At 44.6% G+C, this 12,638-nt stretch overlaps 1 protein-coding gene across 4 annotated transcripts in view; it reads left to right on the top strand.

Moving 5' to 3' along the window:
- The window catches only part of LOC114639028 (zinc finger protein 383-like), a 49,168-nt gene extending 37,423 nt beyond the window's left edge, over positions 1 to 11,745 (top strand). The window contains exons 1-5 of one of the 4 annotated variants that reach the window (XM_028787697.1): positions 883 to 965; positions 2,450 to 2,514; positions 7,712 to 7,838; positions 8,133 to 8,228; positions 9,587 to 11,745. In XM_028787697.1, coding sequence (XP_028643530.1) covers positions 2,488 to 2,514; positions 7,712 to 7,838; positions 8,133 to 8,228; positions 9,587 to 10,764 — 1,428 coding nt within the window. In that variant the 5' untranslated portion in view covers positions 883 to 965; positions 2,450 to 2,487 and the 3' untranslated portion in view covers positions 10,765 to 11,745. Of the gene's footprint in view, positions 1 to 882; positions 1,017 to 1,164; positions 1,178 to 2,449; positions 2,515 to 7,711; positions 7,839 to 8,132; positions 8,229 to 9,586 lie in introns of those variants that run through there. The other 3 variants (XM_028787696.1, XM_028787698.1, XM_028787699.1) reach the window with 3 other exon arrangements.
- The last annotated feature ends 893 nt before the right edge of the window (positions 11,746 to 12,638 follow it).

The following is a 12,638-nucleotide window of genomic DNA, read 5'->3' as shown; positions in this document are numbered from 1 at the left end:
AGAGAGAGAGAGAGAGAGAGAGAGAGAGAGAGAGAATTGTAAACGAACGCCTCTATCTGCTTTATTAAAATCAACTAATCTAGAGTTACTGTAACAACCACAAACATGTGATGTGACTGGATATACAAACCCATACACATAACTCATAAAATAGAATATTGTTCAGCTAACAACGGAAATAGTTATCTAGCAATGAGACCCATAAACACCAAAGTAAAAGAGTGTACCAAAATTCGAAGAGAAATTTTTTCACGACGCTATAACAGAACCCTATACCTACTCGGGAACATTCACTCGTTTACAATTTTTCCTAACTCTGTTAGATTTTAATAAATAATATTCATTCTTTTTTATATATGCCACCTAAATGGATCATATAAATCCTACACTGCGCCTCGCCAACTGCGAAGGGCAAAACGGAGAATCTGTCGTCATCCTGAACATTCCTACAGTGAGTTACAAGGCCCAGAAATGTCCAGGCTCAGGGTGTGGTATCTCAGAAATCATTTCAGCAACTTTGTTCCAGGAGACCAGTGCCACGCAGTTCCTTTTCTAGACTACATTTCCCAGAAACACATGCAACAATATACAACTTCCGGCGCAAACCTACTCCAAAAACATACAGTGATTCTTCTTTGAGATTGGCCCCTATCGTGGAAAGGGCTCGTGCCGGGGATGTCAGCCCTACATATTCTGAGAGTTTCGGTCCGAGTTTTAACTGTGTGTAGGAATTTCGCGCACAAAATTCCAAATGCGGAGCGAGCTCCTCGGCCCGCCTCAGGCCATGCCCTGGCGGGAAATCCGAGAATGGACGCCATTTTCCCCGCCAGTTCCAATCGCTGACTACATTTCCCAGAAGCGTCCGCGAATTCTAGGCAGCCCCTTCTTTTGCCTGCGGGACCCTCGTCGTCCGGGGACGGGAAAGTGTACGGCGAGCGGCCTAGGCCCTTGTTAAGGCTCCAAAGGTGCGACCCTGGGGTCTGAAAGGAAATACCAGTCAGTATTTGAGATGTCAGGTCAGTGGGAGCTGGTCGAGCCGGGTGAGCAGCAGTGAGGCTTTGGCTGTGTGTAAGTGTGACCTTAAGTGACCCCAGGACGCCGCGAGTGCGTGGCTGTGATTTTTAGGTTTCTTTGGTGGGTGTGTCAATGACCTGTGAACATGCGCAGAGCTGTGTGTGTACGTATGCACATTTTCTTTATTACTATGTGTGATTAATAACTTTGTGGCTGTGTGCGTAAGTGTGGTCGCGTCCCCGTGTGTTTGGACCTATTGTGTGTAACGGTATAACTCGTGTGTATGAGGGATATATCAGATAATCGGTAATTACGCTTCCATGACTGTTAATCTGAGGGGGGCTCTGTGTATGTTTGTATACTACGTGTATTGGATGCCTGTGACTGTGAGGATGTTTGAGTGTGATTATGTAACTTTATGCGATACAATGAGCTTGGTTGGATGTAGCTGGTCTTTGCTACTTTGTGGGTTCCTCTCCCACCTCCACCCTTTATAACCCTCCCCCCCACACACACACCACCCTCCCGCTAGATAGGAGAGAAAGAAAAATAGACGGGGGAGAGAAAACCTTGAATCTAATTTCTTGTTTTTAGATAGGAGAGAAAGAAAAATAGACGGGGGAGAGAGAGAAAACCTTGAATCTAATTTCTTGTTTCGTCTTTGAGCATGACTAACAAACCTTAACCGACCTCCTGAACAACCAACAACTACCAATCCTGCCTGTCTGGACCTTAGCATTTATGTACCTTCTGAAAAGTTCTCAGAATCTCAAATGTCACACAATCGAAGAAACTATCTGCAGCTGGCAAATCCATCCCTCTCCTAGAGCACGAGGCAAATCAGTTGAAGTATCCCCATGTCCCCCGTGTCCCCACACCTGGGATTAAAAGGAAAACATACTCCTAGAATATTTCCGCGTTTTTTTAATGATACCAAAACTCCAGAATTCTCACTACGATCGGAAGATGCTTGTAATTCTCAGGCTGTGTGTGTCTTAGCGGCTGTTCTGTTGAATGTGTGATTGTGTATGGTGTATTGATTGTGTATAACTCCATGAGGGCAACTGGAGGTAATTATAACCGTTGTGAGTGTGCTATTGTGACCGTTTGTAGCACTGTGGTTTTATGTGGTGTTGTATTTAAAGGGTTCTGTAAGTGTGGGTGTGGCTGGATCCTCAGGATGGATGTGTGACTGTGGTGCACTTGTGAGGATATCTGTGGTTCCTTGGCGGGCGACTGACAGCGGCTGTAGGTTTGTAGATTTGATATGCCTCCGACTGCCCAAGTGACCCCAGTGAGCTGAGAACAGATTCCAGTCTTGGACAACATTGGCTTCACTCCTTCTCTGACTCATTGTCACGAGAACCTAGACTTCTCTCTGGGTAGCCTTTTATTAAAAGGCTTGGGACTTCATGACTCCTTTCTTGTTCCCCAGCTCCGCTCCTCCCGAGGTACCCAGTGGAGAAAAGAGGAATGGCTGTGGACCACGGCAAAAATAAGGTACACTGGGATATCTGCTGGCATGACCCACAAAGATTGTACTTTCTGGCTGTAAAAGGTGTTCTTGTTTTTCAGTTATTATTTGGAGCTGGCAACAACTAGCTAGCAGGATACGTAAATGTCACATCCAAATTTGCCTTTTAAAGTAATGTGACCTTCCCCTACCTACCTGTTGAGTAAGGAATGTGCCTTTTTGCATAATAAAGAGCAGGTGCCTGGGCTGGAGCAGGAAGTAAGAGGGCGGGACTTCCAGGCAGGCAGAGTTGCCGGCAGACAAAGATGGAGGCAGAAGGCCGCCAGGACAGATAGAAGCAGTTAGTGAGAACCACACGGAGGGACAGAACGATGGAGAGGTCAAGATAAGTCAGTTGCTGAGAGACTGCCCCAGCAAAACTTTTGTTTTCTTTTTCTTTTTTTCTTTCTTTCTTTCTTTTTTTTTTTTTTTTTTGGTTTTTCGAGACAGGGTTTCTCTGTGTAGCCCTGGATGTCCTGGAACTGACTCTGTAGACCAGGCTGGCCTCGAACTCAGAAATCGCCTGTCCCTGCCTCTCGGGTGCTGGGATTAAAGTTTGCGTGCGCCACCACCGCCCGGCCCAGCAAGACTTTTAACAGCTTTAAACGATATAGATGTCTCTGTGTCTTAACACAGACTCATCAGGTGACCTGGTTCTTCAGATCATCCATTCATGAGAATGGTGGAAAACTTAGACACACGGCCTGTGTTCTCCCTGACTTCCTTCTGCTTAATGGTCACATGTTAATATAGGAATTAGACAACTTCAGTTTTTGTTTCTTTCTAAACACTTATCTGTGACATGGTTATTTCAAAGAACTTGGGAAACAGCCAGGTTAAATCTTTGCTGCACAAAGGTAACCTCTGCTTGATCAATTTCCTTTTCATGATATTTTCAAGGGTGGGATCTTGCAGCATTAACTATTTCATGTATTTGGACTGAAAATTATGTGTCCCAGTTGTGTGGTTTGGTTGTTGTCTGCTTTCTTTTGATTTTTGAGACAGGCTGGTCTCAAACTACGCATGTAGCTGAGGATGGCCTTATACTTCTAATTCTCCTGCCTCCACTTCCCTGAGCTGCGGTTTCATGTAGGAGTCACCAGACTTCTGCATGTGTGTATATGTGCAGCACCACATACATGCAGTGCTGGTGGAGGCCAGCAGAGGGTGCCAGAGTCACTGGAACTGAAGATAAAGAAGGTTGTGGAGGCTGGGAACCAAATCCAGTCCACTGCAAGAGCAGGAAGCACTCTTATCACTGAGCTGGCACTCAGCCCCCATTTTGAGGTTTTTTTGTTTAGCTGGTTGTATTTAGCTCTGAGACAGGGTCTCACTGTATAACCCAGGCTGACTCCAAGCTTTAAATCAGCAGTTCTCAACCTTCCTAATGCTGAGACCCCTAAATACAGTTCTTCACGTTGTGGTGACTCCCGACCATAAAATTATTTCGTTGGTCCTTCATGAATGTAATTTTGCTACTGTTGTGAATCATAATGTAAATATCTGATTTATCCAGAGCCACTTGAGTATCTAGAACTGCTGTTCTAGATTGTCCCGCCACAGCCTCCTAAGTACTGTGTTACTGGCATGAGCCACCAAGCCAAGGTCTGTAAAAGTTTGAGTCCTGCTTTTCTTTTAAAAATCCAAGCCAGGCAATGGTAGCACACACTTTCAATCCCAGCGCTCAGGAGGCAGAGGCAGGCAGATCTCTCTGAGTCTGAGGTTAGTCTGGTCTACATAGTGAAGTCTAGGACAGTTGGGGCTACACAGAAAAATCCTGTTTCAAAACAAACAACAAAGCAGAATTTACTAGATGAGAATCAGGCTGATTTCTGTGAGTTTAAGGCTACCTCTTGGTCTATATATTGAGGACTATATAGTGAGACTCTTTGTCCTCCCCCCCCCAAAAAAAAATCTAGGGTTGCCTTATTACAAATAACAAAAAAAAACCCTTATGCCTGCATTTCACACTGAATAAAACCATTACTCTAACACATGCCGATTTACAATATGGTTTTTACAAGTTAAATTTTCATCAGTGATTCATAAATATCGTCATTCTGTCTTGTGACTGTCAACCCTTTGGTATTGGAATATTAAAATAATAAGGGATGATTAACAATAATAGCATGCAGGGGACAGGGATGCACTTCGGGGCAGAGTGCTTGCCTGGTTTATATGAGGCCTGGGATCTGCCCAGCACACATGAAGCTTCCACACGGGTGCAGTCCTATAATTCCAGCACTTGGGAGTTAGCAGAAAGGTCATCCTTGGCTACACAGTGAACTTAAGGCCCTCACAGACACATGAGATCCTGTCTAAAAAAAACAGGTCTGACAAGATAGCTCAGCAAATACTGCGCCTGCTGCCAAGCCTGACGGTGTGGGTTCAATCCCTGTGACCTGCATGTTGGAATGAGAAAACTGGCACCTCACGGGTTGTCCTCTGACCTCCGTTCATGCACAATTAAACAAATGTAATTTAAGTGGTATGGTAAGAGTCTAGCGAGAAGAGCCTTAGCTAGCCGGAGACCCCGTGAGTGAACCACGTGGAGAAAGAATCTGCAAAAAGCAGGAAGAATCTTAACGTTCCAGCGTGCTGGGGCCACCCTGCATCCCAATAGGAGAGTCGACCCCACGCTGCTCGGTCAGTGAGCTTTTATACAGTCCTGAGGGCAGCAGCCATTGGGCACAATATGATTGGCAGAACAGTGTGACTTTTTAAACTGATTGGTCTTCAGGGAATGAGGTGGCAAGGACCTGGTCTGTTGTCCATGTGCTCTTCGGGGAGCCTCCCCTCCCCAGGTCAGTCCCCACCCCCTGTGGTCTGAGGAATGTTAATCAGCCTCTGCCTTCTGGAGGGGAGGGCTGCCTAAGTGTTATAATGTTTATTTTGTCTTCTGTATCCATAGATTAATTTTTGCTTGTATCGTATTTTATATACACAGAATCACAAAATGTCTATCCTTTTTGTTGGTTCTTTTTATTTTTTTTTTATTTTATTATTTATTTTATGTATGTGAGTACACTGTTGCTGTCTTCAGACACACCAGAAGAGTACATCAGATCTCATTACAGATGGCTGTGAGCCACCATGTGGTTGCCGGGAATCGAACTCAGAACCTTTGGAAGAGCAGTCAGTGCTCTTAACCACTGAGCCATCTCTCCAGCCCTTGTTGGTTCCTTTTGCTGGGTATTAATATTTTACTTTTCTTGAAGGCGTTATTTAATAGTATATGTTATGAACGATAGGAGATTCACCCATGTTGCCATATGTAGTTGAGAGTTATTCATTTACTGTTGTCCTTTACATTGTCATTGTAAGAAGTCAGATAAGGTGGCAGCTGTAATCTCAGTACTCAGGAGGCTGAGGCAACAGGAGTGTAAGATTGAGGCCAACCTGGGCTACAGAGTGAGTTCCAAGCCAGTATTCACTGTCTGCAAGACCCCATATCAGAAAATACATTTTTTAAAAGTGAGGACGATGGCACAGCTTATGTCATTATTGTCATTTGAGTTGTTTTCAATGTTGGGCGATTACGAAGAGCACATTTTGTGTCTTTCAGTACGCATACGCAGTAGGTCTTTTGTTTTATGTAAATCCCTGGTAGTAAAATTGCTAGCCCGTAAGTTATACGTGCATTCCACTGAATCGATGCTGACCTCCCAAAGTGGTTTTATCAATCTGTATTTCCAGCTGCAGTGTGTGAGAGTACACATCAAGACAGGAAGCTTCCCTAGAGATGAAGGGAATACTTAATAAAATAGCTGCACAGGATTGCATACCTTAATTCTAGCACTTGGGAGGCAGAGGCAGACAATCTCTGAGTTCAAGGCCAGCCTGGTGTACATAACAAGTTCCAGCATGGTCCCGTTTCAAGTATCACAGAAAGTATAGGTAATATTTGTTCCATATTCTCACTCACTAGAGTTCTAACAAGAAAAACAGTTTTCATGTGACTGCTGTAAGCATTCATGGTGAGGCTAGTGTAGTTTCTAGGGTATTTCTTTCCTTACCCAGTCTTACTTTCTCAGAACCCTCCGTCTCTCCAGGAGAACAGTCTTGAATAAGATTGGCCTTGTCCTACAGTACTTAAAACCATGGCCGAGGTCACTGGTGTGTCTTACATCCCTGGCATTCCGTTACTTTGTCCAGGTACAGTGGTGTGCATATTGTGGCCCAGCCATTCAGGAGGCTGCATTTGCTTTCCAGTGCTGACGTGTGTGGGTGATAAGGATTCCTGTCAGGAACTTGGTCCCCACTGACTCATGCCAGCTAATCCTCCATCATCCCTCAGTGCCCTTCATTTTCAAGCAACGCTAGTATTTTCATTCAGCAAATAACTGATAATCTTTTCTTGGCCTTTTCCCAGGCACCGTGATAGACAGGGGATTATGTGCCCAGGGGAGTGAGTGTAGGATTCTGGAATAAACGTGTCCTGCCTGGGCTGTCATCTGATGAGGTGGCAGTATGAGTCACTTAGCTGGAAAGACACGTGGAGAAGCCAAAATCATGTCTATAAACCAGCAGCTTCCAGTGATAGGGGACAGGAGGCGGGGTTGGTGTTTTCAAAGGTTGAGAGGTTTGTTACCTTATGAGGCTTTGAGACTGGTAAGCGCAGATCTCTGAGACTCTGGTGGCATTTATGAAACAGTTGACATCAATAGGAAATGTGGGTGATGCTGATTTTCTATATGAAAATAAGTTTTACTTATTTCAGATAGGGACAAGAATGATAATGGGTGATTCTTATAAGTTTGACCAGTGTGTATAAGCTGTTGAGATTGTACAGTCAAAAAATCAAAACATTGGCCACCAGAAAAATAATTTGTATTAACAAGAAATGAATTATTGTTTTGGTGTTTGAAACCCGGGCCTTATGCACATGCTTTGTGACTTGATCACTCTATATAGCTAAGGCTGGTCTTGAACTCACTATGCAAACCTGGGCTGACAACGCAGCTCCAGCTGAATCCTCTTGCCTTACCCTCCCTGGTGCTGGGATTATGGTTGGGCAGCACCATGCCTGGCTTTGTGCCCTGTTTCTTAATGAACAGACAATCCAGAGGTTCTGGGTCTTGGTCACATCATGTAGTGGCTCATTTGCTCAGCCCAACAACACAAGCACCAGCATTTTGGAAGTGCTTTTTGTGTTAGACGCCTGGGTGTGTTTATTTGTTTCAGAAACCAGTGGTGTTCAGTGACGTGTCTCTGGACTTCTCTCAGGAGGAGTGGGAGTGTCTAGGCCCTGCACAGAGAGACTTGTACAGAGATGTAATGCTGGAGAACTACCACAACCTGCTGTCAGTGGGTAAGGGCACCTGTACCTACAGTGCAGCCATCTCTGGAGTGTCTGCTTCTTCCTCAAGAAGTTTCTCAGCTGCCTTTCAAGTTTGCCACCTGAATTCCTGCTCCTTGTTTGCAAATAAATGGTTTCAGCTGGGCTGAAAAAGAAGCCTGGGAACCAGGCGGCTCCAGCGGGCTGGGCCTGAAGCTGCTTCCTCGTCCTTGGCTGTTCCTGTCTTGGCGTCTCTTGCTTGGTGATCGAGGGATTGCATCTGTTTCCCACAGCGTAACTATGTTCCATATCTTTTCTCGTAAGCAGGACTTCACATTCCCAAGCCTCAGGTGATCTCTTTATTGGAGCAAGGCAAAGAGCCCTGGATGATTGGTAAAGAGCTTACAAGAGGCCTGTGCTCGGGTAAGTGAGAGGCTGAGCAGGGCGTGGCCCGCAGGGACAGCTCGCTGGTGATCCGGGAAACCGCACCTTCCGGTCTTACTTTGTTTGAAAGAGTATTTATTTATTTATTTTATGTATGCGCAAGTGCTCTGTGTGCCTGTACACCTGCATGTGCCAGAAGAGGGCATCAAATCCCATTACAGACGGTTGTGAGTCACCATGTGGTTTTGGGAAATGACCTCTGGAAGAGTAGGCAACGCTAACACCTGAGCCATCTCTCCAGCTCCTTGGTTGTTATTTTGTAAGCTTCTGCCAAAAACTTTGGTCTAAGTCAGAAAAGCAAGTTCATTTTTTTAAAAAAAGCTCTTTTGTTGTTGTTTTTAGTTTCATTTATTTATTTATTGTATGGGGTGAGTGTGTGGGGGTCAAAGGACAACTGTGAAAGTTCGTTCTCTCGGTGCATGGTGTTGGTCCAGGGGGTCAGACTCAGGTCATCTAGCTTGGTTTTGTTTTTACACGGGTACAGTTATCTAACTGGTTTTCAGTCTTTCCCTTGTTCTCCAGAAGTCAGATACCTGAAATCCCAACCTTCTAACAGCCTGATTCACCCTCTGGTGAAAAAGAAAACTTTTTTTTTTTTTCTTTTAAAGATATATTATTTTATATGTTTGGGGCTGGGTGTGTGTGGTATGTGTGCACCAGATGTGGTATTTTATATTCATGACCCTGAGTGTGTGCGGTGTGTATGCACCACCAGTTGTGGACTGGTGCCCGCTGTCAGAAGACTTCATAAAATCCTCTGGAAGTAGAGTTACAGGTATCTGTAAGCAGCTGTCTGGGCACTGGGAACTTAACCACAGTCCTTTGCAGTAGCAGCACACATTCTCAACCCCTGGGCCATCTTTCCAGAACCAGTCCTGAGGCTCTTCACGGCCCATCATGAATTGCCTCAGTAACAACACCAGCATACTGCTGTGATTCAGAGAATCTCGAGTTCCATGGCAGAAAACCAGGACAATGGGCAGTGTATGTTCATAATCCTAGCAACTGGAGAGACTGGGGCAAGATGATCCAGAGTTCAAAACCAGGCAGAGTTAGATAATAAGACCTTGTCTCAGGAGACGGTCCTTTAATCCTCCCACTTGGGAGCCAAAGGATCTCTTGAGTTCATGGCCAATAGGGCTGGATAGCGAGGCCGTCTCTTCTCTTCCACGGTTAGTCTCCCTGTCTCTGTCGTTCCCATTTTAGATCTCCGTGAGCCTGTGTAACTTACTGACTAGACAGTGTCTTCACTTTCGCTTTTTCATTTCCAGTATGAAAGTTTAAGTTTTTCCAAACAAGAGAGGAAAAGAATATTTGCTATTTTTCCTTTCTTTCAGCTCTGGAGTCAATGTGTGAAAGCAAGTTGTTATCTCTAAAGAAGGAAGTTTATGAGATAGAATCCTGCCAGAGGGAGTTAATGAGACTTTCAAAGCAAGGCCTCGAGTACTCCAGTTATAGAGACGTTCTGGACGGCGGAAGCCAATTTCAGAATGGACATGGAAGCCAAGAGTTACTGACTGGTGAATACATGCCCACGTTTGTTCAGCAGACTTTCTTTACCCTACGTCAAATCATTAATACTGATGAGAAACCCTATGAATGCAAGAAATGTAGAAAGGTCTTTACCCAGAACTCACAGTTTATTCAACATCAAAGAAATCACATTGGTGAGAAGTCTTACGAATGTAAAGAGTGTGGGAAGTTCTTCAGTTGTGGGTCACATGTTACTCGCCATCTGAAAATCCACACTGGTGAGAAACCCTTTGAATGCAAAGATTGTGGAAAGGCCTTTAGCTGTAGCTCTTACCTTTCTCAGCATCAGAGGATCCACACGGGTAAGAAACCTTACGAGTGTAAGCAGTGCGGGAAAGCCTTCAGCTACTGCTCCAATCTGATCGACCATCAGCGAATCCACACCGGCGAGAAGCCCTATGCGTGCAAAGTGTGTGGGAAGGCGTTTACAAAGAGCTCACAACTGTTTCAGCACGTGCGAGTTCATACAGGCGAGAAGCCATACGAGTGTAAGGAATGTGGCAAAGCCTTCACTCAGAGCTCCAAGCTTGTTCAGCACCAGAGAATCCACACTGGGGAGAAACCCTACGAGTGCAAGGAGTGTGGGAAAGCCTTCAGTAGTGGCTCAGCCCTTACCAATCATCAGAGAATCCACACTGGGGAGAAGCCCTACGAGTGCAAGGAGTGCGGGAAAGCCTTCACGCAGAGCTCACAGCTTCGGCAACATCAAAGGATTCATGCTGGCGAGAAACCTTTTGAATGCCTTGAGTGTGGGAAGGCCTTCACCCAGAACTCACAGCTTTTTCAACATCAGAGAGTCCACTCAGATGAAAAACCGTATGAATGTAATAAGTGTGGAAAGGCCTTTAATAAGTGCTCAAACCTTACACGACATCTGAGAACTCATCGTGAGGACAAGCCCTGTAGCTGTGATGAATGTGGGGAGACATTTAGTAATGAATCAGACCTCGCTCGCCATCAGGAAACTCATACCAATGACTAATAGTCCATGCTTGAGGGTTACACTCTCTGACACTGTTTGACTAGATATTTACATTTGCATCTGAATTATTTGACTGTAGGTTATGAGTTCCAAGCCCACATGTATTGTCTTCCTCCCACACCAATGCTAGCTGCCTTTTAGGTTTTCTCCCCCCTTGCTTGGAGGTTTGCCATACTGTTGTTTATGTTTGCTCATATTTTTAGGTCTATCTTTTGTGTTTAAACTGTGTTTCTGATGCTTGGGCTAACAGCACGGTGTTTTAGTTGTGTGAGCTAAGTTCCTCGTGGAGCTCCGGCGTGGGGTCTGCGGCGGCGCAGGTCGCAATGCTGTGTCTCATGAGCTTGTGAGAAAAAAGAGAAAACCAGAAAGTCCGAAGCTCAGCCACATGAAGATGAAGCGTGACTGTGTTGATTATAGATGACGGCTATCAAATCGGTAGAACCAGTCCAGCAGACGATGTGTAGTTAGGGTGTTTGTATTCCTCCCACATCTGCTTTCCTCATGCTAAAAAGTCATCTTGCTTTTTCAGCAAAGACGGAGTCTAATTAGAAAGATGTACTTAATATCTTTTAAATGACTATTGCTCATGTTATGGTTACTTCTGAATTTTTGCATTTATAAAAGCTGTCTCCATTAACATGACTCCAAACTTCCATTTGTATGTCTGATGTTCCGTTCCTCCTAAAAATGAGAACATTTAATGCTGAATTTATTTTCTCCTTGTATGCTATTTTGTTCCTTTTCATGAACCCTAATCCTAATGACATGCCAGAAAGGTAATTACAGTTTGGGAAGTATTGTTTTTCCAGATTTTTTTCTTATATGTTATCAGTAGTTGCTTATTTCCTCTTTTACATATTTAAAAGTATGTATTCGTTTGCTGTGAGAACTCGGTGAACTCATGAGTAGAGCTTAGAGATCTAGTCCTAGCCTACACTATGGGTTTAATTAAAGATTTGTTAGTTGTCGTTTGTATACTAAGTTTCCTAATTTTCTTTATGATCTGTGGAAAGGGTCTTTGGGGTGGGGCTGCCAGGGTTGGAACCCAGGGCTTTGTTTTGCTGGGCAGGCACTCTCACTGAGCTGTGAAGAGCTCACTGGTGAATTCTAAGCTAGTGTTAGTGTTAGAACTGCTAACCCACTTCTCCCAGCTTCAGGAAAGTTACTTTTAACTGCCACATACCGTTATCAAAACTGGAGGATTCATGATGGAAAAAAGAAGTAATTATATGAAATAAAGCCTTTCATCTACTGCTTATTGAATCACAAGTGGGAAAGGGGTATTGTGGATAGTCTTTGTCTAGACCTCTCTCTCTCTCTCTCTCTCTCTCTCTCTCTCTCTCTCTCTCTCTCTCTCTCTCTCTCAGGATTTACTTTGTTGCTCTGGCTGGACTGGAATTCACTATATAGACCCAGTGAGCCTGGAAAACAGAGATCTGCCTGCATCTGCCTCCTAAATGCTGGGATTAAAAATATGTGCTGCTGCCAGGCAGTGGTGGCGCACGCCTTTAATCCCAGCACTTGGGAGGCAGAGGCAGGCGGATTTCTGAGTTCAAGGCCAGCCTGGACTACAGAGTGAGTTCCAGGACAGCCAGGGCTACACAGAGAAACCCTGCCTCGAAAAACAAAAAACAAAAACAAAACAAAAAAAGCACACTAAAAGTAGACCCTTTTTCTGTTGTGTTTTCTATCGTATTTATAATAGAAAATCAATCAAGAATAAAGAAAAATGGAGAGTGGTGGCTCGTGCTTTGAATTTCAGCACTTGGGAGGCAGAGGCAGGTGAATCTCTGTGGGCACGAGGCCAGCCTGGTGTGCATATTGTTGCTGTAGTTGATTAATCCGAGTTAATCTCCCTGACAGTGTAGGCACGA

This window comes from Grammomys surdaster, unplaced genomic scaffold, assembly GCF_004785775.1.
Source record: "Grammomys surdaster isolate TR1022 unplaced genomic scaffold, NIH_TR_1.0 125671, whole genome shotgun sequence".
In the NCBI taxonomy this organism is placed as follows: Eukaryota; Metazoa; Chordata; class Mammalia; order Rodentia; family Muridae; genus Grammomys; species Grammomys surdaster.
This window is presented reverse-complemented; position numbering and strand designations above follow the sequence as displayed.